General features: G+C 42.0%; 1 protein-coding gene across 15 annotated transcripts; it reads right to left on the bottom strand.

Moving 5' to 3' along the window:
• Nucleotides 1-27,250, bottom strand: vit (vitrin). 15 transcript variants are annotated; one of them, XM_080449095.1, is made up of 23 exons: nt 27,065-27,250; nt 19,542-19,625; nt 19,169-19,234; nt 18,450-18,606; nt 17,957-18,090; nt 17,677-17,754; nt 15,818-16,006; nt 15,096-15,143; nt 14,550-14,588; nt 14,402-14,452; nt 13,238-13,300; nt 12,421-12,483; nt 10,204-10,278; nt 9,785-9,886; nt 9,226-9,288; nt 8,246-8,308; nt 7,548-7,595; nt 6,327-6,392; nt 5,600-5,747; nt 4,910-5,013; nt 2,770-2,996; nt 1,820-2,333; nt 1-1,626 (listed from the first exon to the last, which is right to left on the bottom strand). In XM_080449095.1, exons 2-23 carry the CDS (start codon nt 19,573-19,575, stop codon nt 1,448-1,450), a joined length of 2,511 nt encoding a protein of 836 aa, XP_080305221.1. In that variant the 5' UTR covers nt 19,576-19,625; nt 27,065-27,250; the 3' UTR covers nt 1-1,447. The 15 variants fall into 15 exon arrangements, with proteins under 15 accessions (XP_080305221.1, XP_080305229.1, XP_080305228.1 ...); XM_080449103.1 differs by having other exon boundaries at nt 9,785-9,850; XM_080449102.1 differs by lacking the exon at nt 27,065-27,250 and adding an exon at nt 25,371-25,407.
• Between the last annotated feature and the right edge of the window lie 713 nt (nt 27,251-27,963).

The raw sequence follows: 27,963 nt of genomic DNA, 5'->3' as shown, positions 1-27,963 counted from the left end.
TGATTTTCGTTTTCACTTTTATTAAAAATTGCAATAAAATACTGATCAATTATGTATTTGAACATTATAGGCGAAATGCTTTTTTAATATGCATTATGTACAAACAGGACTTAACAGGGAGAATATAAATACTCTTTCAACAACACCAAGAAATGCCTGCAATGTAAAAAGCAACCACGCTATTAGAAAGTGAGTGATGAGAGGAAAGGCTTACATTCCTGAGAAGCAAATGTATGATTTGTCTTCACTATACGGGGTTAGGTCCTGGACAACCTGCAATGCTCCCCTATCCTCACTCCTTGAACACAACTGTCCCAAGTATTGTTCTATTATGTAGTGGCTTTAGAAGCCTTTATATGGCATTTTCACATCCATTTGTTAGTGTACAGTTGGTTGCATGTGAACAAACACGATAATTTAAGCCATCAAGCAGATATCAGCACCATTGTCTTTTTGAGAGGAACTTGAACAATGTCCCTAACATAAAAATCTCTCCTATTAGGATGATAAAAATGCACCAATTCTAAGTATGTCCTCTTTAAAGAGAACTGTATTAAAAAGCACCATTTTCAGTTTATGCAGTATGTTAAGCCATAAGAGCAAGTGCTAGGCATGCAAAATCTAACGTTCTCTGCAAGCACCATGTCCCCAATAAGGTAGTTTTACTTTTGTCCGTCATATTGCATAATAAAGAACGAAAATGCACCCCGTTTCTATGGCACTGTCACGCTGGAAAATGGGACCTTGTGCTCAGTATTTAACATGGTGCAGACTCCTTATACGTAGCCAATTAAACAAGTGAGTGGGTCGCAAATGAAACTGTCTTTTATTTTAGAGATAAACACAGGTTAGAAAAGTGCTTTGTGGAAGGCTGATGCCCACAACATTTGTATCGTTCATTTCCCCCTTGTGCTGATCTCTTAAATAACATGAGAGGTGAACCGTTTCCTGTGCGACCCACTCCTATAACACCCTCCCCCAAGCATGATGTAAGGGCAAAATGGCCACCTTGTGAATATGGTCAATGACGAGACGACCACAAAGATGAATTCCAATGACATACGTAGGTGACATAGCTTCAAAGTATCCCTTGAAATATCAGTGTGATTGTGAGCCATCGTGGCTATCCAGGCCCTTTACCAGGAGCCTGAGCTTTATAACCTTTTATAGTGCCTCTTTTTAGTTTATGATTTGTGTTATCCAAACCCACAGTCCTCACCGAATTTCTAATAACCTCCCTGTTAAAATATTTGGTACTGTAAACCAATAAAGCACCACCGTCTCGGGGTGACAGATATACTATCAATGTTCTGTCAAGACTCTGTGCCCGCCAGAAGCGGTGACACCGCAGGATCAAAGATGGTCACTTCCATATCCCCACCCTATCCTCCTTCCCTCCCTCTCTGTGTCCCTGCACCCCATGTCCTTGGGTGAAGTGTGTCCTTTTTCAGTTTCTGGGCTGGGAGTTGAACTCCTGGCAGATGTTGTGGATGATCTTGGGTACAAATTTGTAGAGGCTGTCGAACTCGTCTACGAAGAAGGAGTGCTCTTTGTCGGGGTCGGTGGCGATGTACTCCAGCTCGTCCTGGGCCGCCCACGCGATACCAATGGAATAGGCAATAACACCTAGGTCACAGGAGATGAGAAACACGACATGATGAGCACTTTGCAGAGGTGAGGCAGCTGTTTAAACCAATACACAGTACAGTACAGTACGGTACACTTACTGTATGTTCTGTACATGTACAGTATACTAGCTTGAATCAGCACTTCCATAAAATAAACAATTTCTCCAGTTCTGATTCTGTCGGCTTCTTACCTTGGCGATGGACAGCCAGTGCGGGTGCTCTGACATCATCGTAAGAGCGTCCATCTGTGATGACGATCATGATCTTGCGTTTATTGGGTTTGGATTTGCTGAACAGCTGATCTGCGGCGTAGGTGATGGCAGCTCCCGTGCTCGTCCCGCCGCTCCAGTAGTTGATGCGCTTGATGGCGTTCAGCAGGTCGGCCTTGTTGTTGTGCTGCCCGAAGGCGAACTCCAGCCTCTGCTCGTAGGTGTACTGCACGGCCCCCACCCGCGTGTCCGTGTCGGAGATCTCAAACTCTCGCGTGACGTTGGCGACGAACTGCAGCACCGTGCGGAAGTTGCCCGTGCCCACGCTGCTGGAGCCGTCGATGACAAAGGCGATGTCGTTGGCGTTGAGGCAGGTCTTGCTGCACACCAGACGGTCAGTGTCGCAGACGCGCTTCACAAGGGGCTGCACCGCCTTCCTCAGGCCAAACCAGCTGGACACGGGCAAGGAGTAGAAGCCGTTCGTCCGACACACAGCCTGTGAGGTGGAGGTCACACATGGTACTCGGTTACACATTTTATTTGGTCAACTTCTAAGGCAAATGGTAACATGTTACTGTTACAGGCCTTGTCACAAGATTTTCAGGGGGAGGGGCCACACAAACAGCCCCTCTTCTTTCAGGAAATCTTCATCACTGTCTACCACACCTTAGCTCAACACAACTCAACTCTAACCACATGACAAACGCCAGCAGCGTCAAACCGACAACAACTTACACCATTTAGCCTTTAAGTGCATGTCACTAGACCAGTAATCTCTCAAGACAGATTCAGAGCTCCGCAAATTTCTTTTTTTTTGCCGATGGGATGCCAGATTGCTAGACCAGTGGACCACCATGTTATTTTCAGCAAGACACAGACATACACGTAGGACAATGTGTAAAATACGCACAGACACACATCAGTGGTAATACCTTGTCAACGAAGTTGGGCTCGACCACATTGGGTTTCTCATTGTCATCAGGACCCTCAATGGTGACAAAAAAGATGTTGATGCCAGACTCCCTAGCCAGCCGGGAAGCCTCCTCCACCTTATCTGTGGGCCAGCCATCCACCAGCACCACAAGCACATTGGGAGCTGCTCCTCGGTTGCCATTGACATCGCTGAAGTAGTGCTTGTTGATGTAAGAGATGGCCTTCCCTATCAAGACACAAGGGGGCAGTAGATATTCAATGCACATTGGTGGATATTATAAGCAACCACTGAGCATCTTGGTGTTACAGTGCAACCATATTTATTCAGATCATTGGGAAACAGAGCTTGTTTGAGATAGTAAAATGGTCATTACACTAACATGTATTCTGTTATGTACATTATTGTATTCAGTGGGCTCAGATGTTATTTCATTTTTTCAATACAGTCTGCAATTTCACTATTTACTCACGACATTCATGCACATGCTTTCTAGACACGCTGTAGGATTGTAGTATGTTGGGTTGAATAATGTGAAATCTTTTGATTACTTTATATGGTATCGTGTTTGCCCTTCCAGGCCATCGCATGAAATATCAATCCAAATGCAAGATCATTATTTTCACATTTCTGAGGTCTGAGGAACGCGTGAACAGTAGACCAGTTGATATGTATGCCCGAGGCTCAGATAATCAGGGCTCTGTAGGGCGGAAACGTAGCCACATTACTAGAGCAACATTCTAAGAATACATGCATTCATGTCTTCAACATGCAAATATCACGTTCTACTTAGAACGTATACAAAAACATTTGCGTCTATGCAAAGCATACGGTTTGTACAGTTTAGTCTTTCAGAAAATAGTTACAATATATCATTAAGGCTGTCAAAAGCGTAGCGGGTGGGCGATGCTATATCTGTGAGAACAGGAGGAGATCAGTATCTAATGACTATGAGGTTGACATTGTTGCTTGAGGGGGGCTCCTTAACTTACACAAACAGCACTTCTTGTATGAGGCTGCAAATTTGAGCCAACCCCAAGAACACATGTGGCAATGAATGTGTGCTGACGCACCAGCCAAAGCTGAAAAATAGAGCTTACTTCTTGTAAGCTGACCCCCTTGAGCTGGTAAAACCAGAATGCTTTTGGTCAGACCAGGAAGAAAACGCTGCTTGCAAAAGCAGAACTGTAATTTAGCAAACAGTGTCTAGGGGCAAATTTAGATTTAATTCTATCCTTGCATGTGAAAATGTGAATCGCCAAGCGATAATTGTGCCCCTTTCACTTTCACAGTTGTGTTTGTCACGGTCGTACCAGTCCAGTGGTGGACAGTAATGAAGTACATTTACTTGAGTACTGTACTTAAGTAAATGTGAGACGTTTTATTTTATTTCTTATTTTCCGCTACATTTCTATGAAGGTTGTCGTTACCCGTTACTTTTAAATATAGCTTTGAAGTCAGCAGTTGAATTTAATAAGTTTGACCAGGCTGAGAATTCTCCCTGTCACTAGAGACCTGTTTCAACTCATTTGAGATGTAGACGTCATTCCCAACGAATTGTTCACATTGACTGCAGAAGCGCACTTCTTTTTGCCTTGAAAAACTGAGTAGACCTTCGCTAAAAATGAAAATAAATAAATACTGTAGTTCCTTGTTCGAAGACTTTGCTTGGTTATGAATTAATACAATCTTTATTGAGTTTCTCTCGGTGATAGCAGTATTGTTGGGGTAGTTATAAAGCTAGAAGGGAAACTGGATTTTAAGGTACTGTAGGTTGATTGTTTTATGTATTTTCTGAGGAATCTGCATCTACAGCAATTCCATTGGATTTCTATGCTGAAGTAGGGGTTTCTCTAAGCTTTGTGTAGAATAGCGGTTCTACAATCAAGGCATTGCATTCATTAGGTGGATTCAGAGAGCTACGAGGTTCTGTATTCATTCATGCATTTGTGAAAACAATACGGCAATTAAAAGGAAAATGTACTTTTGAATACTTCTGTCATTTTGAACAAGCACTCCAGTACTTTAACCCAAGTAAACATTTAAGCAACTTTCACTTGTAGTGGAGTAATATTTGACCTGAGGTATCTCCTGTATACTTTGTCTCAAAAAGTCATTTATCTGGTATCCAGGTGACTCACCCACATTGGAGAGACCCCCCTTCTGGGTAATCTTATCGATGGCTGCTTTCACATCTCTGGAGTTGGAGTACGTCTTCAGACTGAGCTCTGTCACAGGGTCATCCCTTCACACAAAAAAGACCAACAATCTTATTTTGTGGGTATTTGTATATCGTTGCTGTTGGTTGGAAACCTTGTAAGTCCAACTATAAAATTATTATTTTCAAAACGATTTAAAAGGCCCGGACGACTGGCGTAGTGGTCCGGGCTCCTAGGCTGCAGATTTTTTTCAAATCCCGATCCTGACGACCTTTGCTGCATGTCACTCTCTCTACCCATATCCTGTCATTCTACTGTATACTATACTATCAATATAGGCAGAAAGCCACATTTTTTTTAAAAATTGTGAATATAGCCGATGTACAAGCTCACAACGCATCGCAACACGTTGTAAGCTTGTAGATCGGCTATTTTCACTACTTTTGTGTGACACACTTTTATGATGAAGTAGGGCATTCATTTACAAAATAAATACAAATTTGGAGATACAAGGTTTTTGCATGACAGCAATAACAGTGTTAATTTAACTCTGAGAGTGTACAAATGTAACCAAATGGGCCTGTTACATTTGTACACTTGCACGTTACAAAATGTTACAAATGGGTAAATGAACACTGAGGATTTTAGGAACCGTTCAAACAGTGAGGGTACCCGTATTGGATAATTCCCATCATGGGTCCAGCCACGCCCACGTTGATGACCTGTGCCACCTCAGCCAGGAAGTCCTTCTGGATCTTGAAGCGACGCTTTCCAATGCTCCAGCTTCCATCCATCAGGAAGGCAATGTCCACTTTACAATCTGCAGAACCCCCCCAACACAATGCTCCCAGGTTACAAACATGAACATTGTAGTGCACACAGTGGTGGAAAAAGTACTCAAATGTTTTACTTAAGTAAAAGTATCAATACTGCAATGTAGAGGTACAGTACTCTGTTACAAGTAAAAGTCCGGAATTCACAATTTACTTGAGTAAAAGTACAAAAGTATTGGTATCAAAATGTGCCAAAAGTAAAAGTACTCAAATGTTTGAAAATAGTAGATCTACAAGCTCACAACGCGTCGCGATGTGAGCTTGTAGATCGGCTATTTTCAAATAGCCTATGCATAAAATAGGGCTAAAGTGGTTAATGTATGTTTTATAATGTAATAATTTATATCTGCAAAGTAAAGTTTTCAAATATTTGTAGTTGAGTAAAAGTACAAATTTTGCCTCTGAGATGTAGTGGAGTAGAAGTAAAAGTATAGACAATTGGAAATACTCCAGAAAAGTAAAAGTACCTAAACATTGTACTTAAGTACAGTACTTGAGTAAATGTACTTTACACCACTGAGTGCACATCTGTGAATAATGAAAGAAGTACAGAATGAGGGACATACTTGGGTCTCCCTGGGACACAGGCTCTGGTATCCTAGGTATAGAGTCTTGTTCTCTGACACCGAAGCCTGGAAATGTTTTAATACACACACACGTATGCAGAGTAACAAAATGAATATTGATTTTAGCAAAATTGCCCTTCAAGTAAGTTTAAACTCCTAAAATATTCTATTATATGACGATTTCTGAATTGCAAATTCTCAACATGAAGTTAAATACCATCACATTATGTCACAGAATAAGCTTTGTTTGAGATAGACAGACAGGCGTGCATATTTATGAACTACTGAGATAAATACAAATCTTCTGAACAGTCACATTCATGTATTTTATCTGGCATCAAGAATTTAAGAAAATAGATACACGGTATGACTATAGGAACAGTGTCAAATATAATTCAAAGTCATAGAACTTTATCTGTCTTTGTGCCTGAGAAAAACTTTAGGGTTGCTTGAGTGGCACAGGGGTAAAGTACCTGGCAGTGCCCACCACCGGAGTCTGGGGGATTGAATCCACCTCTGTGCGTCCGGTTTGGCCGAGTGTTTACTGTATACAGTATATGAACACAAATGGCCATGTTTCGGGGGGGGAAACCAGGCAGGGTGAGTGATTTTGTCCCTGTGCTAGTGACTCCTACGGGCTGGGGCAGTGCCTGTCAGTGGGGGGTGATGAACGAGAGGAGTAGGATGGAGGTGCTATGTCCTCCCGGTGAGGCCTCCTCACTGGTAGGTGAGCCAGTAGGGTGCAATAGCAGTGGCAACACAGAAATGTGTGGGGAGGATTCATTGACATGATGACTAAATTGAGAGAAAAAAGGGGTCTATTTTTTTTTGTTGGCTACTCTAACCGAAAATTTAAAAAAGAAAAAAAGCCCAATAACAAATTTCAGTCACCCAGTCAAACTGGGTCAAATTCCCCTTTCATTATCATATCCAAAAGAATTCCCATGTTTATACTGAATGTGGCAGTTGTGGCAAGATTTTATACCAAACGGGAACAGATTCATTCACCAAGAAAGCGTCCCGTTTGACATTCATTCTAAATCAGTTAAATTACAGACTGAGCAGCGTTGTGGAAACCCAGAGGCTTTTTCGGTTGACGGTTTGAGCAGCCGTCTCCTCGGATGACCTAATTCACTGACCATCACTCGAGAAGACGTACTGGGTAAGAGGCGGGTTTGAAAAACGGAACCAAAGTTTTGCGACAGAGCAAAGCCATCTCACCTAAATCATAAGGGTTTGCTTCTGGATTCCAGGCATCCACTGGCTCCACTGTGTAGAGTACAAGCTCACCATTAGCAAAGCAGGTAGACAAAGCAGCAGGTAGATAGTACCACTTCACCATTATAATAATATCATTATTATAACCACAAAAAAAGGAAACTGAAGTGGAAGGATTTTCAAACTGACCCAAAATAATGAAGAAATATATAATAGAATTACATGATAGAAGCTCCTAGAATACAAGAAAATATTTCTTAATGCTATCAAATAGCGCAAAGAGGAAGACACCTGGCTCTGTAATAATCATAATACTCTTTAATAGCACTAATAAATATTCTGTTGCATTCAAGGAGCTTCCTACTATAATATATTTCTTTCAATAGCTTAATATAATTATCACCATATTTTGTACAAAGGAAAACCCCTTTAAAGACTCAATCATGATCATTTCTAGAGACTTAATCATGATAAACATTATGTTTCTATACCAGAAGAAGGTCCCCTCTACAAAATCCCAAGTATACGGATTCCCTTGTCTTGTATGCTGTGGCCAATGTTATGACTTACATACAAATCAGTATATTAAACAATGAGAATCCAGAATATTGCCTTGACATTGCTGTACATCATGGCCATTCTAAAGCATCCCTGGAGACATATGGGTGTTGAACTACTGTATATCCTGCCGTGCCACTCACCTCTAGTATGGGTAGTGTCCAGTGGCACTTTGCGGCTGCTGTCTGAGTCAGCGGAGCGGGGTACTGAAACGTAAACACTTAAAACAGTCATGCACACGCCCTGGCGTAAGACCTCAACATTATCTGAAACAAATGCCAACACACCAAGGCAGAACTCCCAGTCCCTTTTCGCTCAATCTCTCATCTGGTTTGACGTGTGGTTGTGTGTCTGTGTGGGGTAAAGTTGGAAACAGCTTAGGCACTGGTTTCAAAAACCATTCCATCTCCTGCCTAGATTTAGATGCCTTGACAAGTGTCGTCAAACAGATGGATCCGTGGTCTATAATGTCATGAGATGAGAGCCGTATGTGCTTGCCACGAGGCTCTCTGACATGAGTTCATACGCAAAGTGCCTGCTTTGGTGTTTGTGATTTAAGGCGTGTTGTGCGGTGTGAACGCCATTGACAAAGACAAATCAGATTTTCACACTTTCAAAGCATTGAATTGTTATGGCTTACTATTGTGTTGGATACAGTACTGGCATGCACCATTGTGGTATCATATGGGAGGTTCTTGTTTAGTCTCATTGCATAGATTTGTGATGAAACCTGATGAATCAAATGTGTCTCACGTCAAAAGATACGAAGTTAATAAAGTAACAGAAACTTCATGGTAAGGGAAAGAAAAATACAGTATTAAATAATCCTGATGCCAAAAAAGGCATCGTAGAGAATGTGGTGGTAGTGTGTGTGTGTGTGTGTGTGTGTGTGTGTGTGTGTGTGTGTGTGTGTGTGTGTGTGTGTGTGTGTGTGTGTGTGTGTGCGTGTGTTCAAAGAAATAAAGGTACAGTATGAGAGAAGGAGGTGGGTCAGGATGAACGTGTGTGGTGTTACTGTGACAAAACGTCATGTGTTATAATATAATAACATATATTATATACACATACATGTGACATCATAAAACCTGTTAGTTCCCAGTAAATGGAATAGAAAGTCACTTACGGTACGCTCCAAAGTTATAATACCATCGCTCATACTCTGAGATATCAGGCCTGAGATCACGAGCTAGAGGAGGACGTCGTAAGACCCATTAGTATTCCCACAGTGGACATCAGAGGGAGACACACATACATTTCCATGGCTGTGATTGGTCAAATAAGCACAGCCTTCTTAACCAATCGCAGACCATTGAGGAGAATGGCCTTGCGCTCACTCATCCCCTTAACAGAGACACTCTCATCATGCACCAACAATAAACCCGCCCTTACGATGTGATACATGACAGGAATGGTGCATCTCCCATATGTCAGGCATATGGCATGCATTAAAACATCCCGAGAGCCCTCTGGCATGGTACATAGAGTTGTACCAAACTCAACACACACATGGTCAGCAGATACCAAACTATATCAGTCACACGGGCATGCTATGCTGTTTGAACATGCACTGGAAACAGATATAATGGATACCAGGCTGGGTGTAGTAACCGGCTCCTGTGGGAGGGGGCGGTACACACAAAGCATGTCATGTTGTGCTGTCTGCCCAGTGGGTGTCAGCTTACCTGCGATCTCAGGTGTGTCCACCTCGCTCCACGTGTATCCTGAGTCTGGGGCTGCAAAACTAACATCTGAATGTACAGTAGAGAAGGTGGCGGTATCAGCAACTACAAGGATCACATTTCAGCAGATAAAGGCCAGTTAGTGTGCTTCAGCAAGTGTTATAACATGTTGAACCCCCAATGTGGGATTTTATGTCCCACAAAATGACTGCATGGATACAGGTTGATTCTTGAAGCTTGGCACATACTGTAACAGTAGCTTCTCAATCCCATTACTCACATCCATATCCCCCCAATGTTAAACAAACAATGCATGTGATCAAATCATTCACAGATTCTAAATTTATGCAATTGAATATTTATTATTTTATCATTTGTTTATGAAGATTCATAGGGAGGATGATTCATCCTCATTTTAATACCTGCTGGTCGTCTAGCGGCGGGGAACCAATCGGGGCGAGCAAAGGCAGGCGGCGGCCAATCCCTTCTAGGAAAAGCTGTGCAGGGCAAGATTAGAAAGCCGCGTTCATTGACAAGCTTCAGCCAATGTCATTACTAGGACTACCATGCTTGTGACCTCCACTGAACCTGCAGCGTGGTGGAGCATACACAAGATGATCATTCTCAGTCAGTCAGTCAGCGGCCTATAGGGACAGACAGCGACTGAGTGACTGAGAGTTGATGTTGTGAAATGAAAACCAAGCTATTCCTCTGTGACTTGCGTTCCTTCAACCTGCATTCTGGCGCAAAGGAAGCAAGCCTTTGACAGCTGGAGAACTACAGTAGGCTAGAACGCTCACAGATCGAGCAGTTGGTTCTATCATAGGCATGTAGCAAAATAATTGGCATAAGACCGGCAGCCAAAACTAAACCATAATAGTACACTGTCTGATTTAACAGCATACTTCTGTGAACCAGGAGCTTACAAAAACACCAAAGCCTATGTTCTGCAGAGTTCCCATCCAGCTACAGCTAGCGAGCAGTGTCTGTGTTGACGGGGAAAGGCTGGGAGAGCCCAGCTAGCAGCTCAACAGAGCGTGGGAGTATTGTTCTAATACTGGTGTCAAACCAGGGACAGTATATACGGCAGAGATTAGGGTAATCTGCTGCTGGTCAAAGCCTCATTGCTGTACAGCAGACAGTTTAATGTTGTTCTTCTGATTAAAGTGGTGCTTAGGGGAGACCGGGGACAAAAGTAACAGGGGACAAAAGTAACACACTCAATAATTCTAATTAGAAATAAGCTAGAGGGGTGAGACTTCTTGTGCACATGCTCAGTAGGGTCCTCTCTCTGCCTATGAAAGGATAGAATGTATCACTTAAACCCTCTAAACTTGACGCGAGTTGGCTCTGTGCTTGGTCTGCTCTTTTTTACCGTTGTGTTGCGTTGTGACACATTGTGCGCTTGTAGAACTTGGATTTAGTTACAAATTGTAATTTTGTTGCACATGCAATGATAATAAAGCAATTGAATTGAATTGAATTGAATTGAATTGAATTGAATTGAATTGAATTGAATTGAATTGAATTGAATTGAATTGAATTGAATTGAATTGAATTGAATTGAATTGAATTGAATTGAACCGAACTGAACTGAACGGAATTGAAAGGAATGGAGTGCAGGCATGTTGTTTATGGTTATTGAATTAGCATCTCTCATCATAGATGTGTCAGTGATTTAGGCTCAGCGGAACATTCGGGCATAAAAGAAAATCTATCTGCACCAGCACTGGTTAGCCTACACCTATTCTTACACTGCATTGCATCTACACATGTTTTTAGATTACAAGACTTGCCCACAAACTCACAACCTATCATTTCCAAGTCATCTTTAGTTAATGCAAATAATGGCATAATGTTACAAAGTGACTCTGCATATCTCAGTCAAACCTCATTGTGCCATCCATTGTACACTGCAGGCATCTGATACCATCACATTTTAGGGATTGACGCTTTTTGCATTCCACAGAAGCAAAACAGAAACACATTCCTCCGAGGTCAGTCTGGGCTGGACTTGAACGACTTTAAGAACTTTCTATTCTAGACAAGCTGGAGAGTGGACCCAGATCCCGCAAGCCCCTGCGGCATTGTGGATTGGGTCAAGTGTCACTCTGTGGGAGCAACGTGGTGCCGCAGCTTTCATCTCACTCCCTCTGCAAGCGTTTACAAGGGAGTGGAAGAGGTCGGACCAGATGGGATCTGTCACAGGATATTATTACAGTACTGACAGAGTGCCTTTCTCATCATGGTCTTATCAAAAGAGAAAGCTTAGAGCAGGAGTTCACCGCCGTCTCATATCTGATGAAGATATGTCCCGAAATGATTCAAAATGAAATGAAAATCTTATCGTCTTGTCTCTTCTTTGAGGCAATATACCTACCATACCATTTCCTGTCACGTTATGCTTGGCGAGATAGAAGTCAAGAATAATGAATAATGTCTGTTGTTTATACTGGAGTGGCTGTACGTTTGAACCACAAAGGGTTAACATTGGAGCGGCGTTATAAAACATTTCACCTTGGGTTTTATTGCCCTGGTTATTTCCCTGTTTGATCGGATGTGTTGCGTTCACTGCCTCTCCAGTAAATAATGTCTGTTTTGAAGTACGGTTTAGGGATGCAGTTTTAGGAGACACTTACTGGGGTTCGACTGGCCAATGTGCAGAGTTCTCTCAGGTGGGGCCGGCTGAACCCGGTTGAAAGCTGTTTGTAGCAATGGGAAACAGGCGGATAGAGAAGCAGAGGAAAGTAGGAATGAGGGTTGGGGATGAGGAGGAGGGAGGAGGACAGGAGAGCTTCAATCCTACGGCTCCATCTGCAAATGGAGCCCAGCTGTTTTTCTTTTACTTAAGTTGAAGGCATTTTCTCCACAGCATGATATCAAAAAACCAAAAGGATACATGCTGGATATATTTACCATGCCTTAACTCAGCTTCAGTGGATTAATTGTTCTTTTCATCTTGGAAAATAAAAACATCAGTGGGGGAGGGGTGTGTGTCTGACAGCAGAGTGCAGTACAGTAGTTAATGGCAGTGATTTTTTTTGGGAAGGAATGCCGTGATGCATGATGGAGTGGATTAGTGGTGACCCCGGGGTGAAGATCACAGGGGCTTACGGGTGTGGACATGAGGGTCAGACTTACAGCAGTCAGCGTCTCCTGGAACGCAGTTCCCACCGCCTGCTACCCGGAGCCATCTGCACCTCTTGTTGTCTATTGAGTGCCCTTGACCCGCATTCCCTGTCAGTTCCCTCCATGTCTATCTCATTGCAGTGTGTGTGTGTGTGTGTGTGTGTGTGTGTGTGTGTGTGTGTGTGTGTGTGTGTGTGTGTGTGTGGGTGTGTGTGTGTGTGTGTGTGTGTGTGTGTGTGTGTGTGTGTGTGTGTGTGTGTGTGTGTGTGTGTGTGTGTGTGTGTGTGTGTGTGTGTGTGCGTGTGCGTGGTGTTTGATAAAGCTGACCTGAGCCGGCAGGAGGGGCTGGCTGTCTCCTAACAGCAGACCCTGCTTCTGTCCTGCGCAGACCTGTGCCCAAGAACAAGACAGACTTAACATTTACAGCATGTTTCCCGACAACAATCACCATTTATATTCATATATGAAATATACAGTATATGTAAAATTGGTAAGATGTGTTAAATTGGTAAACAATTTTTTTGCAGTCATGGGGGAATAAAGTGTGGTTAGCTTCAGCAGGAGCCAAGGGGTGAATGGGCTCAGAGAATGGCATTGATTAAAGGGGAGCACTGCACAATCCAAGTATTCACACATGATTCCTATTGGCCTGGTACTGTGGGGCAAATATTGAGCACGAATCATACACACAACTAAAAACCGGATGAGCACTAAAATCTATGATTGGGTCTAAGATTGGAGCCAGGAACTGTTCCACTAACCTGCAATGGGAGACTGAATGCTTGCTACAGTATGTTATTATGTTATATGATTTTTTAAATAAGCATTTTACATTTCCAAACCACACAAATATGCCCAAATCCATAAAAAATAATTCCCTGGATGCTCTCACGTGCATTTGCTAAAGTCATATTTCAGACTGTGACAGGAAAGGCTTTTGCATCTATAAAGTGGTAGGTGCGTAAGAGAAGACCAAAGGCCGATCAAAGTAAAATAAAAAAAACTCCCGCACATTGTCATCAAATGCAAAAAGTATTTTAATGGGGAAAGATATTTTTGCATTTGTGCGGGAGTTTTTTCTTTTATATTTCAGACTGTGACATTTCGAAAGAAAAATGAACACAAGCTGATCTGCCGTTTGACAGTGGGACACATGTGAATAATGGATTTTGGCAGCATTCTACTTTAAAAGACAACAGAACAGAGAAGTGGGCCATTCCAGAACATTCTGGGTCCACCCTTGTGTTGGCTCTGTAGTAAAATTCATGTAGGCAGCTGTGCACATAGAGAACAGAGATGCCACGCAGAGATTAAAGATAGTATCTCAGTGAGAATGAAAGAGTGTGTGTCAGGGAGGTGGGGGGGGGGATATAAAAGAACAGAACTCAGCAGCGTGTGTGAGACACTCGGGCTAGCCCTGTTCAAAAGGTAGACAAGGCACACACAGCGAAATGACAAATGACACATCAGGAATATTAAAGCTTGGTTTACCTGGATTAATGCGTGGTGAAAATCTATTCGGATAGCCAGTCCCTCTGAATACTTTGAAGAGATTTAACGGTTTAGTTAGACTTGAATCATTGTTTGTTATGAGAAGGACTTTTGAGGATCTTCAGAGTCAATGACAGTGTCGACATACCTTGGCTGGGACCGTTTCCTTGACCATTCTGTGACTGCCCTATATCAATGTTGAAATGAAGTTTTTAGAAAAATAATCTTTATTTGTAAATGTTTAAACATGAATTACTTGTAAATTTGTTGTTCTTGGTTTAATATAAGCACATGATTTACAGGTTAATTCTACGTTAGAAGAAACTAGTCTTTTAAGTTTTGGGCTTAAAACAAGTGGATTATTTGTAAATTAAAGTTAAAGTTCAAACAAAACATTTATTACACACATTTAATATGCACGTTATGTTGTATATTTATAATAAACTTGCTCTGATCATACTTTAATAGTTGCATGTTAGGAACTCTGATACCCTGGTAAGCTTTAATAAAATATTGTAATCCTGATGGACACCAATCCCAGAAGACTAACACAACCCTGAAACAACCACAAACAAAATGCCTACATCAAGCACACTTTTGCACACCGTGATGATACATTATAAGCAACAACACCATGGCTCTTCATGCTACCAACCAAGGTGCTGGGACACCATAAGGCCTTTGCTACACTTACTTGAGCTCGCAGCTGCTGCAACAGAAGCAAAGTATGGGTGACTGCTGCCTAGGTAGAAGAATCACATTGGGTCCCAATGAGAAAAGAAAGATGGAAATAATGAGGGAGGGAGGAGGAAAGAAAGAGAGAGAGAGGGAGAGTGATAGATAGATAGAAAGAGAGTGAGAGAAATGACAGGATGCAAGAAGCAGGCATACTCTTCATTTAGGACATCATTAGACAGATACATGAGTACCTGTTCACTGGGACAGATCGCTCAACCTGATCGCCATCTGACATCGTTTTCATTTTGTGATCAGTATATATATATATAAGCTTGTGTTCAAGTCAAATGTACAGCACGGCCAGGCAGTAAAGCAGGAGAACAGTAAGGCCGCGAGGTTATCAGGGACCGGCTGTAATTTGACAAGCACTCATCACTCAAATGAAAGCCTGTTTGGCCAATCAGAGCAATTCCACAGTTGATGCCAATGCCTCTTGGTTGACAAAGTTACTGGATCCATCAGTCTGGATTGTCATTAAGGGATCAATTGCTGCCTCTATTAATCAGAGGATGTACTGAGCATTTGCATCCGAGTGAATACACAATCCGCATACATACATGGATCCAAGTAACATCAACGTAAGATGTATGCATGCTTGCTTGGGCTTATCCATGAGTGAGTGAGTGAGTGAGTGAGTGAGTGAGTGAGTGAGTGAGTGAGTGTGTGCGTGTAAGTCACCTGCATCCCTGACTTTGTGGACTGCAGCACGTGCCTTGGCGGTGGTGGTGGTGGTGGGTAGTGTCGTAGTGATGGTGGTGGTAGCTGTGGTAACTGTTGTGGTGGGCTCTGTTGTGGTGGTTGTCGTCGGTTCGGGGGTTGTCACAGGCTGGATGGTTGTGACAGCGGCTGCTTTGGCCTCCTTCTGACCTGTTAAAGATGCAGACGGTAAAAGGTTATGGAGGAAGAGCATTCTTGGCATTCTTCAACACACCGCACACGCGGCGCGCCGGTCCCCCGACTCCACCGCGGCCGGGTTCAAAGTGCCGGAGCCGATCATGTGATCTGTAGACTGTGACAGGAGGTCATCCCATAACCCCTGTGCTTATCGGTTTTTGTGTGATCACTGTGAAATGCCAAACATCTCTCAATCCACCCATTAACATGCTGGGTCATTAATTATATTATAACAAGACACAAGGCTAATAATAACAAAGTGGCAATTGAAATTATGCAATAATTTAGCCTTCAGTTTGCTAAATATCTGTTATCTAGCTGTCTTGAATCCCCCTAGCCTACATCTTGAAATTCTTGTTGTAGTGGGACAATTGCTGTATCTCGTGCTGTATGCACGTGGCAGCCTCTGCTGCACAGTAATTGGGCTACTTTTGTGGGGACAGAGATACAGAGCAACCCTGTTCTAGACAGCAGGCCCCTTCAGTGCCACAGCATAACAAGGTGGTGGAGGAAATGGGAGTTTGTAGAAGAAAACAAGACCTAATTGACATACTAAATATCCATTATGACATTATGGTAACAGTCTGAAAACACGGTTCGGGTGCTATCGCAATATTGTGCGCAACCCCACTGATGTCTGACACCTGGTGTGGCAGCATGTACCTACGGACAGTCGAGTGCCCCCTTGATCCAAATGAAGCCCGAACGCATTCCGTGGCCCGGCCAAGCGTATTTTTGGCACACTGTGGAACAAGCACTCCTACATTGTTTGCGAGTAGGATCATCATATAGCATATCATGTGGGAATAATCTTTGTCAGACTACACAAATCACATCAAAATATATGATTGGAATACGTTTTGAATATCAATTTCACCCAGCACTGATTACTGTCCAGTGCGCCCTGGAGATAAACGTACGTTGCCGTTTGCAAAATGAAAATCCTCTCGCAAGCACTTATGCTGTACTTCTTAATAAAGCCAAATGTCGAGATATCTGAATAACTGTTAAAGCTCTCCCGTTTAAAGGCGTGACTGATTAAGCATCCAACCTAATATATTTGAATACCTCGCTTTTAAATGCTTGTAATTATGTCACCTGTTAAAACCGTGATTACAACTCCCAACTCATGTTAGGGATACTTACTTAGCTCCTTAAGTTAACTCCTCATTTTAAGTGAATAGTGGCTGCTGCATAATGTTTAAATGCCATCAGATTTCCAGACAATGCTGCACCGCATGTCTACGATGGAACAAACTGGTGTACACAAACTGGAGACCTGTGACGATAGAATGATAAATGTTGAAAGTTACGGTGATCTCGGCGCACACCCGTTTTTCAGTCTGAGAAAGTTTGATAAATGAGGGCCAGACTGTGTCTTTCATATCGATATCTGTGACCGCCCCTCCAGAGCATGGGAACTTGGGAAGCGAGAGTGTATCAATCATCACAAAGGTGAACAAATATCCCCCCCCACATTTAGCAGAAAGGCCTTTTTTCTCAAAGCCACGCTTCTTTTTGACAGCTAAATAAATAGTGAAATGCCCACATTTGAAGGGCACGCTCTTTTTTCCGCAAAGAAACGCCTCTTGTCCTCGTTGGACTGTTGCCACAGTTAAAAATATGTGCAAAATGAGCCTCACTTGTTTTCACGTAGGTTGGTCTTGAAGGGGTGAAGTCCAGAGTAGATGGGTAGATCACACCTTTCTTTGGCTTCCCCACTGCGACACAATAAACATCAATTCCATGCACTGAGGGATAACTTTAACATAATATGTTATATTATGCAAATATTATTTGCAGCTGAATTTGCATGTTTAAAGCCTAATTTACGCTCCGTCGCACAATAGTGCCGTAATAACTGATTTACGGTGAGCGACGCAATCATGCGGCGAAGCGTAAATCAGACTCTACTCGTTATACCTGAGACTACAAAGGACTCCCTCCATTTTGGCAGGGACAGAGAGCGCACGCCATTGGAATTGCTGCCCTTGTAGATATTCTGCCCAGCCATCTTCCTCACAATCACTTTTCCTCCCGAATTGGTGATGACTCCGCTGTGAATCAAATTCAAATCATCTGTAGCTGCAGGAATGCTCTGAAATTATCTATCTGCCACAACGATGCATACTCTACACACCAACATGTGAAATGAAATGACTACTCCCAGTCTCTGGGGCAAAAATCATGCAGCTGCTCTTTTCAATGTAACCACTATGGCGTTATGCCACGGGTGCTTTATGTTGGGGTTTTTTCATGTCTTTTTCATTACAACAACACCGTGAAATCACTGGGAGTCACCAGCGTAAGTGAGTGAAAACACTGGTTTCCCCCCGCAGGGCAGTAATTATGTTGGGATGTTCTAAACATTAAACATCACATTTTATCATTGCGGTTGACAGTCCAGTCGTTGTACCTGTGGATGGCTGCATTGCAGATGCTAGAGATGGAGGCAAAGACTCCTGTTCCATAGACCTGCTGCTTGGACTCCTTACAGTGTGCTGGACATTTGACTATGAATTCTGGGAGGTTGACCTTTCCTGCTCGGACATCACACTCTATGGCTGGAACAACTGGGCCAGGGCGTGCACAAGAGAGAAGGGTTGGGGTCAATTTCACGGTTTCACCTTTCCTTAATTCATCCAATTCAGGAAATTGTGTTTATTTGTAATTAAAACACTGGAAATCCTTTGGTGCAAACATCATCAAAGCCATGTTGAGTCAACCTACAGAAGAGTAGAAATTAACTGTATGCCCGTGTTTATATACTGTGTCCACACCCCTGTGTCCACACCCATGAAAGGTAAAACCCCTATATCACTTTCACTTATTGGCTCTACAAGTGAACAACAATACCTCAAATCAACGTGTCAACTTTATCACTCACTCAACGCGCTGTAGCATTGATAAATATGGTGTTAAAAACACAGTATACTGACAAGATAAAGTTCAATGTGGTACAAGTACAATGTGGGTGACTTAATCGAAGGAATTGTAGTTTCAATGTACAGTACATTTGCAATAGAGTGAAGTGAAAGGGAATTGACCACACCCCTGTGACAAAGAGGGTAGGTGGAGATAATAATACAAGGGCTGACACCGAGATTATAGGCTTGTTCTTGTGTGATGTGTAACCTTGCTTTGGTTTCTTGTTCTTTGATCCATTCGGCTTGGCCCAGCAAATACTAGAAAGCAGGAGAGCTGTGGGGAAACATGGAAGAGATTCACACAACGCCACAGTAACATAGCTTGTTTTATGTACACAGAGGATTTATATGTTAAAATATGTTCATAAATACACAGTAAACAAACATAGTAATGGATCAACACCAAGGGACAGGATCATCTGCCAGATACAGTATGCACTGTGTTTTGTGTTTTGACTATGTTCCATTTACGCTTGGTTTGTGGCAGGCGAAAATTAGTGCTGTGAGAGTGAAAGCGAGAGAGAGAGAGAGAGAGAGAGAGAGAGAGAGAGAGAGAGAGAGAGAGAGAGAGAGAGACCTACCAAGGCAGATAACGGTGAATGGTAGTCTGGTCATGTTGGGTGGTGGTAGCACGTTGGCCAGATGTTCTTGTATAACCCCTCACCCTGCGGGAGAGAGGATAACCAGAGAGTTACCAGAGAGGAGCAATACGTCATCACTTTTATCTCACAGTAAATTCCTCAGACTTCGTTTAATTGTGTAGAAAAAGGACCACGTTGTCACTTTTTGCACTCTCTGGGTTAAATTAACACTGAAGATTTTACTCAGTGAAAGTGTCCGTTTTTCAGTTTCTCCAAAGTGTGAAAGAATACAAAAACTCCCATCAAAGCTTTTTGAACAGGCGACAGGACATTGTGATATAACTGTATATATTTCTTGATTCTAAATAGACTGACACATTGATACTATGAAATAAAGTAGTTTGAGTGTATAAGGCCATATCTGTCAAATGTATAAGGTCAGAAATTGCATCACATTATTATTATTTACTTACTCTCTCACATCTCTCTCTCTCTCCTCTCTCCTCCCCCTCTCTCCCTCTCCCCCTCTCTCTCTCTCTCTCTCTCTCTCTCTCTCTCTCTCTCTCTCTCTCTCTCTCTCTCTCTCTCTCTCTCTCTCTCTCTCTCTCTCTCTCTCTCTCTCTCTCTCTCTCTCTCTCTCTCTCTCTCTCTCTCTCTCTCTCTCTCGTCTAGGCAGGTTAAATGAGGATATTGTAGAAGCTAGCGTCAGCTCGAGTTAGATCATTTCTAATTCTGGCTGATTACTAAAGGCTTATAAAATGAGCATGGCATCTATAGCAACATTGTTCCAGAAATCTGGGCTGGAAGACACAACAAGTCTAGATGTGTGAGGTACTCCCAAATACCAAGGGAGTACTATTACTAATGTAATACAGACATTACAAACATAATACCATAAATGAACCCAGCTTCAATGTATCATAAATCTATATTTGGCATGAAGTAAAAAAAACTGCAAGTTGATTCATGACTACAAAAACAGTGTTTACAGTACACACACAAAGTCTTGCAGTGAATCAGCTTGAATGCATATCCCCATAAAAAGTCAATAAAACAATGTCAGAGCTTGTCAACAAGAACATAACTTGGTTGCCAAGGCGTCAAACCAGACGCCACGAGTCGTTTGTAGTAACAATACACAGGTGTAAAATCCTGTACAAATGGAAGAGGGTCCATTTGGCTCAATTTGTACACTCTGAATTGTAGACTCACTCCCCCCAAAATTGTTTTTTTTTGTTTGGTTAATGTCTTTTTGAAGCTGATAATCCTGATTATCCAAAGCATTTACACCTAAATCTGGTCTTCAGATATACAGTAGCACTCACAGTGAGTCACATACCGAACGCCAATCACAGCCTGTCTAAAGACAAGCATTGGTTAATGATGAAGTATGCAGGGACAGATTGACTGGTACAAAACAAGCGCTCTTCTCCCATCACAACATGTGGGTCCTGTGACTCCCGTCAATGAGAAAGTGACATGCAGGCTTGTTATGATTTTGCTGCGGTGAGTTTGGTATTTCTGCTAGGATGTTCTCTGTGGATACTTGTTGGATTACCTGATCCAACAAAGAATACATATTATTCATAGATGATGATGGAGTAGTAAATGAGGGCAAAAATAGAGAAAATATAAAGGTAATTGTAACAAGAATATATTGCAAATTGATAGTAAATTGGGATGTTCTGGGGGGGGTGAAACATACTTGTACATGTACATTTGTTTGTTTGTTTGTTTGTTTGTTTGTTCCATTCATTCATTCATACATTCATTCATTCATTCATTCTCTCTTTTTTTCTGAGGATTTAAACCACACCAGGACACATGTGGACAGGGACTTTAAATGAACACTGACTGGGATCTTACTGTGTAGGTTCTGTATGCCTGCAGAGCTCGTAATCACACAGTGACAGACAGAGAAAGTCGTCCTCTGTGTCCTTCACACAGGCAGCTTAAAGGTTCTGCCCCACTGCCCTGGCTTTTAGGCCAGGAACATGGGGGCGACCGCCCATCCCTGCAAAGCAGCCAATTCCTGGCCTACGCCAGGGCAGCGAGGCAGAACTCATCACAGGGGAGGTGATGATTGAAGCCTCCCGGTTAACTGTGGAATGCCATGCCTCCCACAGGAGGCAGCGTCTGGTACGTCACTGCTGCCACAGGCTGGCAGCTTCAATTTGATCAAGTGGAGACGTGATCATACCGAGAACCCTCAACCCTGAGGCTTGATCAGATGCCATGCGGTTCAGCCAGTGTTCCATGTAATATACAAGATTAGCAGCTGAGTGACATATTAGCAACACACCGCAAGATCCTCAGTGTCCTCAGTGCTCAACTTATTTCAATGAATAAAACAATGCAATATATAACGAAGCACATCTGCAGTGGTTGTGGTTTAGTCTCCCTACTCTTCCACTAAGAAATGTAAACCCTGGTGTACTGGTTGACGAGTAGTACAGTCAGAAGCTCACAAGCGCGATATCTCCCCTTGTCCATGCAAGGATTCCATCTTAAAAAAGAGCGGTAGAGGTTTGGTCTCCCACATGGGGTTTGAATACCCCGGTAGGACATGACACTTACAGATTTCAGCTTTAACACTGACTCTGTGTGTTTTCCAGAGGCGGTGCATAGAATTGTACGATTTCTCACAACACAGAATACTGAAAAGGTCAACCGGGCACAGCTGTGATAGAAGTCACCAAGGTCGACTCATGCAATGTCCACTGTACAACTTTCTATGTGCTGTATTATTATCTCCCATTCATAATAACAAGCATTGACACAATTCTTTCCACAGTGTGTTGTGCTTTGACAGGCAGGCAGATAGGACTCCAATCTGCCCTCGCAGGGAAGACAGCTGAGGCTTGGAACAAGCTGGGGCAGATATGCGTCTGTGGAAGACCCGACCTCCGCTGGATAAAGCACACTACACAGGGCTCAATTTGTCAAACATCTGTGAAGACATCTACACTAAATCCTGCTGTAGACCCATTTTTTTCAAAACAATTATGTTCACACTATTTAAATTAACAAAGGATTCTTCAAAGGGGTTTAATGGTTGGCTGGCTCCATAGTCCCGATTAAAACTGTCCTTTATAGAACATAAAGGAAGGTTTTTAAAGGATTCCGAGATGATTCTTGAGGGTGAAAGGTTTAAAAAGTTCCTGTTTGTTTTTAGTTTTTCTTCCTGAGAGAAGTCAAAGGATGGTGCACTATGAACTCCTTAGTCTTATTTAACTCCAAAAAGTGTGCGAATGGAACCAAATGGTTAATTTGTACCCACTTTGGAGTTAAATTAACACATGATTTTACTGTGTAAAGTGAATAGAGGGTGGCAATCATTCGAGTTCTAATTTTCTGGTTTTCCTGTGGTTTTTCCAGCTATGAAATGCAAGGCAAATGATATCCTTTCCCAAACAGCGGGGAGTTCCCTGAACGGCAGACAGTAGATCTTGAGGGGACTTGCAGAGACAATCTCCAAGCAGGATAAAAACAAAACAAACCGATCCAGAAGACTTATCGCCCATCACCTGCGTAGATAGCTTTGCAGTGTGTCATGGTCTGCCAGGGCTTTCACACACTCACTACTTATCATCATAAATCACAACATGGGAGGGGACACATATTGTATAGGTATTTAGCTTGAGAAGGGTTCTATGTTCCCCACTTCCCTTAGGATTGGGGTTAGGGTTTAGGGAAGCGGGGAACATAGAACCCGGGAAACATAGAACCTGGGGAACATAATACACTCACCTTTAAAACACCAGCATTAGACAAATGTATGGGGTTTGCCAGTATGCTTTAGTTTTCCATCATGAGTTATTTCTGGCATTCCAAACAGTGCATCTATCCTACCAAAGTAGGGATGCTGATCAAGTACTGCAGGCCCTGGCGTCTAACTTGTCCCTCATGGTACGATCAAATAACTGATTTACAATCTGTTATTCTCGGCAACAACAACACTGTCGTAAGTTTAAATTAGGCTTAAGTGAATGCACATTTACTTGCGAACATCTGTAAAAAATTAGTACAACCAACCGACCAGCATTGTGTTTTGACGGCCGCACTGGCAAAAGTAGGTGACACGCTCTGTGCATTCTTAAGCTGAAAACAGAAAAATAGACTGAAGAAAGAGTACGAAGCGTCACCTTGATGGCAAAATATCTGTGGGAGCATGATACAGTATTATGTTCTGTTTTTCCGTTTTCATGCATTCTTCTGTCCATCACCTGGTATTCTATCCTTTGATTTGATTGTGCATGTCTTTGTAAACTATTTGCTATCCTTGAGCTGCCTCGGTCACTTCTACAATACTCAACAGCTCAGACATGTCACATGGTTTGGGTAATTAAACCCCTATTGCACTGGACCCAACATTCTCCCGACACCATTACATCAGTGGATTGTGTGTAACGAACTAATACCAAGCACAGCAGTTCTGCACAAACGCATATTGTGTTGGGTCTCCTGTTACATGGTGTGGCACATTCATGGAAGTTTTCCCCCTAACCAACAGAAATGTGATCCTGTAGACAGGAATCCTCCAATGTTTTCCAATGGAAAAGCTGTTAAAGGTGTCTAGTGATAAGATAAATAATGATAAAGCACAGCAGCTGCGGTGCAAACAGGATGTGTAGTAGCTGTCTAGGCCCATTTCTAAGCTCGCCACACAATAGATTCACAAAGCATGAACAGACCATACACACCTGGCTCTACACAACCTGCTGCTACTGTACACTGGTGTGCAGGTACACACTTAAATCCTGAGTGTTCATTTCACCCTGAGAGTGAAAAAATACCAGAATTTAGCCCTGTACACAGTAAAATCCTAAGGGTTAACTTATCCATTTATAACTCAGAGTGTAAATGTAACCAAATGGACCATTACGGGTCCATTTGGACACTCTCTGAGTTACGTTTTACTGTGTGAGTAGCCCTGATGAGGAAACATCCACTCTTCATCTATTTGGACAATAGACTTTTGATAACTTTTGTGGTATTCGCTGACAAATATAATTAGCAGACATTGATGGGACAGTCAAAGTGGTATCTGGTAACAATTTACCCCCTGAACTTTCCATCAAATTCAGTGACCATCAATCATGGTGAAGAAGAAGAAGAACCGGACATAATCAACGGAGGTCCCTTCCCAAAGAAAATTACCATAATTCATGTTAACTGCATGGCAGCACAGCGGCACTGTAAACACATTCCTTGTTCTATAGAGCCACGCATCAAATGAATGGAGGATATTGGATAGCATGGATGCATATAGGCCAATATCAAGACCAGCTGTGAGCATGGTTTTTACAGTGTCTCTGAATGACGACATGGGTGGTTTTTAAAGCAGCAATTTACCCCACGCCCAGCACCAAAGAAGTGGCCCAGGTAGTGGTAAATTCCAACATTTACAGGTGTTAAAAATGTCCTTAAAGCACATTTAAGTGTGCCAAGTGCTGTAGAAACAAGCCAAGAGGACAGACCAATGGAAGAGATCAGAGGCAGAGGAGAGCCCAACATGTCTCTACAGGGTCATTTCCAGTCTTGTGCATTTCATATTCCAGCTCTGCTGAGGCACACTGTTTGTTTATTGAGTGCAGAACAGACTGAATTACTTTAATTCTTGGCTTACGTCTTGCATGCAAGCCAGAGCTCGTAGGCCATTGCTGGACATGTTGTCGCAACAACCACCTGAAACAAATCCCAACTTCTCAACAACATGAAAGAATTAAGATTATACAGATCTAAATAAAATGAAATAAAAAATATATTATATGGAATATAAATAAAGCAGCTGATACTAATACCCACAGAAATAAATAAAACACATACCCAAGGGATTTCAACCACCACACACGAGGAGAAGGCTAGATGACTAAAGCTTCACTTCCAAAACTTGTTTCAGTCAAATCATTGAGAAAGAGGGGAGGCAGCCCGTGTTGCCATGTCTGCTTATTATGAGCGACTTTGGGCTTGTTTTTCTGTAAAGTTGCTTGTAAATATTGGTAGTTGCGGGTTGCAGTTTTTTGGGCTTGTTTCTAAAGTGTACCTGCTTATTTAGGCTTGCTTCCAAATGCTTCAATTATTTTTTAAACCAGTGGTTCTAAAAAAAATTCAGAAATGTTTTGTGCCACAGGTAGCATTTGTGTTGTTAGAATGTTTCAACAAATATTCCAAATATTCCAAATATTCCACATTTTATTTCAAGAGTTTTTGAAAATAGCAGACCTACAAGCTTGCGACGTGTTGTGAGCTTGTAGATCAAATGCATTGGTTTAAGTGCTCATGTGCCCCTAAGTTGCTTCTTTTGGGCTTGTTTTCGTTTCTTATTTCTCTCACAAAATATGGCAACACTACAGGCAGCATGCAGAGCTCAGACTGAGCAGTGTATAATAGTGGTGCTGCAGTATTATTGACATAATGAATCCGCTTTAAGCACTGTTTCCCAAACAGTCGGTCGGGACCCATATGTGGGTCGCCGACCAATTTTTATGGGTCACGAGTAAATGTCAAAACATAAAACAACATTTAAATAAATAATCATGAATTTAAAAAAAATGTAAAAGATTTTTTTTCAAGAATAAATAATAATTTGGGTATTTTTGACCCAAAAGAGAAATGTAGACGTTTGCCCGGGTACCCACAGTGAAAATAACAGATCTACAAGCTCACAATGCAATGCTTCGCTCCGCGTTGTGAGCTTGTAGATTGGCTATTTTCACCACATCTTAAACATTTGTTTTCTAATTTATGCAATTTGTTTGATTTGTTTTAATTATTATTATTTATTCTTGAAATTATTTAAAAAAAATCTTTTAAATTTTTTTAAAATTCATGATTATTTTTTTAAATGTTGTTTTATGTTTTGACATTTACTTCTCTTGAGCTAAAACGTTTGGGAACCACTGGCTTAAAGAATGTCAAAACCCTTACGAGTATGAAGTTATACACGAATCAAAAACAATACAAAAACAATACAACCATACAAGTATAACTGCTTTAAATATATATATATATTTCCCACCTAATACAAGACAACTCCATCATTATATTAGGCTAAAGTGAATTCCACACCATGACGCGCAGTAGGCTAATAGCAATAAAAAAAACAGAAGTTTCACATGTCACTCCACGCTAGTATGTTTACAGTAGAGCATTGGTTCTCAAAGTGGGGTCCGGGGACCCCCAGGGGTACTTGAGGGGGTTCCAGGGGGTCCCCAGCAAAATGTGTTAATATAGCGTCACAATCATTTTAACCTTTTATACTTTGGCTATTCAAAAATAGCAGATACACAAGCTCATAGCGCTAGATCTGCTATTTTTTGAAAAAACGTGAACATTTGTGCAAACCTTGGGATATATATATTTTTTAAGACAACATTTTTAACTAAAAACATTTGCCTCTGGGGGTCCCTGGAACAAAATATTTTGAGATGGGGGTCCGCGGCCAAATACATTTTGGGGGTCCTTGGCATGAAAAAGTTTGAGAACCACTGCAGTAGAGGATCAAGAACTGAAGAACTTACCTGCGACAGAATTAATTCCCCCAGCAAAAAAAAAAAAGAAGGAATCCCCAGCGGAAATCAGTCAGTAATATTAAACCTGGTTCATTGGGAAAACAGTCCGGATCAGATCAGCGGGCAGTGCGTGAAGCCAATCAACTTCCACCTGGACGTTAGTTCGTTAGGTCTGCATGATGGAGCTGTGATGTGTGTGTGTGTGTGGGAGTGCATGGAGGAACGGGATGGGGCCAAAGCATTAAGCATTACCCCCTTCAGTCCGTCCCACTCCAACAGCAGCACACAGCCAGTGGTGGTGGTGGGAAAAAAAGTATTTTACTTAAGTAAAAGTATCAATACCGCAATGTAGAAATACTCTTAGTAACAGTTTGGTATTCAAAATGTAGGCTACTTGAGTAAAAGTACAAAAGTATTTGGTATCAAAATGTACTTAAAGTAGAAAGTGCTCATTACGCAGATTATGTCCCATTTCAAGTTTTCAAATGTATGTATTAAAAACTTTTGAAAATAGCAGATCTACAAGCTCACACATCTGCACTTGTAGATCTGCTATTTTCAAATAGCCTATAGGGCTGAAGTGGTTAATGCATGTTTTGTAATAATAATCTAAATCTACAAAGTAACTAGTTCAAATCATTGTAGTGGAGTAAAAGTACACCATTTTCCTCTGAGATGTAGTGGAGTAGAAGTAAAAGTGCTGAAAACTGGAAATACTCCGCTAAAGTAAAAAGAATACCTCAAAATTGTACTTAAGTACAGTACTTTAGTAAATGTACCTTTGTTACTTACTTTACACCACTGTCCAACAGCACAGAGCAACAGCCCCCAAGGCACTTATCGGAGATGCTTGTTCATGTCACCCATCCTCGCTCCGACATTCCGGTGCAACAAGCATTGTGAACTTG

This window comes from Gymnoscopelus braueri (assembly GCF_963280865.1).
Source record: "Gymnoscopelus braueri genome assembly, chromosome: 14".
Taxonomy (NCBI): Eukaryota; Metazoa; Chordata; class Actinopteri; order Myctophiformes; family Myctophidae; genus Gymnoscopelus; species Gymnoscopelus braueri.
This window is presented reverse-complemented; position numbering and strand designations above follow the sequence as displayed.

Excerpts from the sequence above, each read along its gene's own strand:
- vit (XM_080449095.1), bottom strand. The coding sequence starts at position 19,575 with ATGACCAGACTACCATTCACCGTTATCTGCCTTG. Across the intron at positions 18,091-18,449 it reads TGCAATGCAGCCATCCACAG|CGGAGTCATCACCAATTCGG; the intron begins GTACAACGACTG and ends TTTGATTCACAG. Across the intron at positions 15,144-15,817 it reads CCACAAAGTCAGGGATGCAG|GCAGCAGTCACCCATACTTT; the intron begins GTGACTTACACG and ends TCTTCTACCTAG.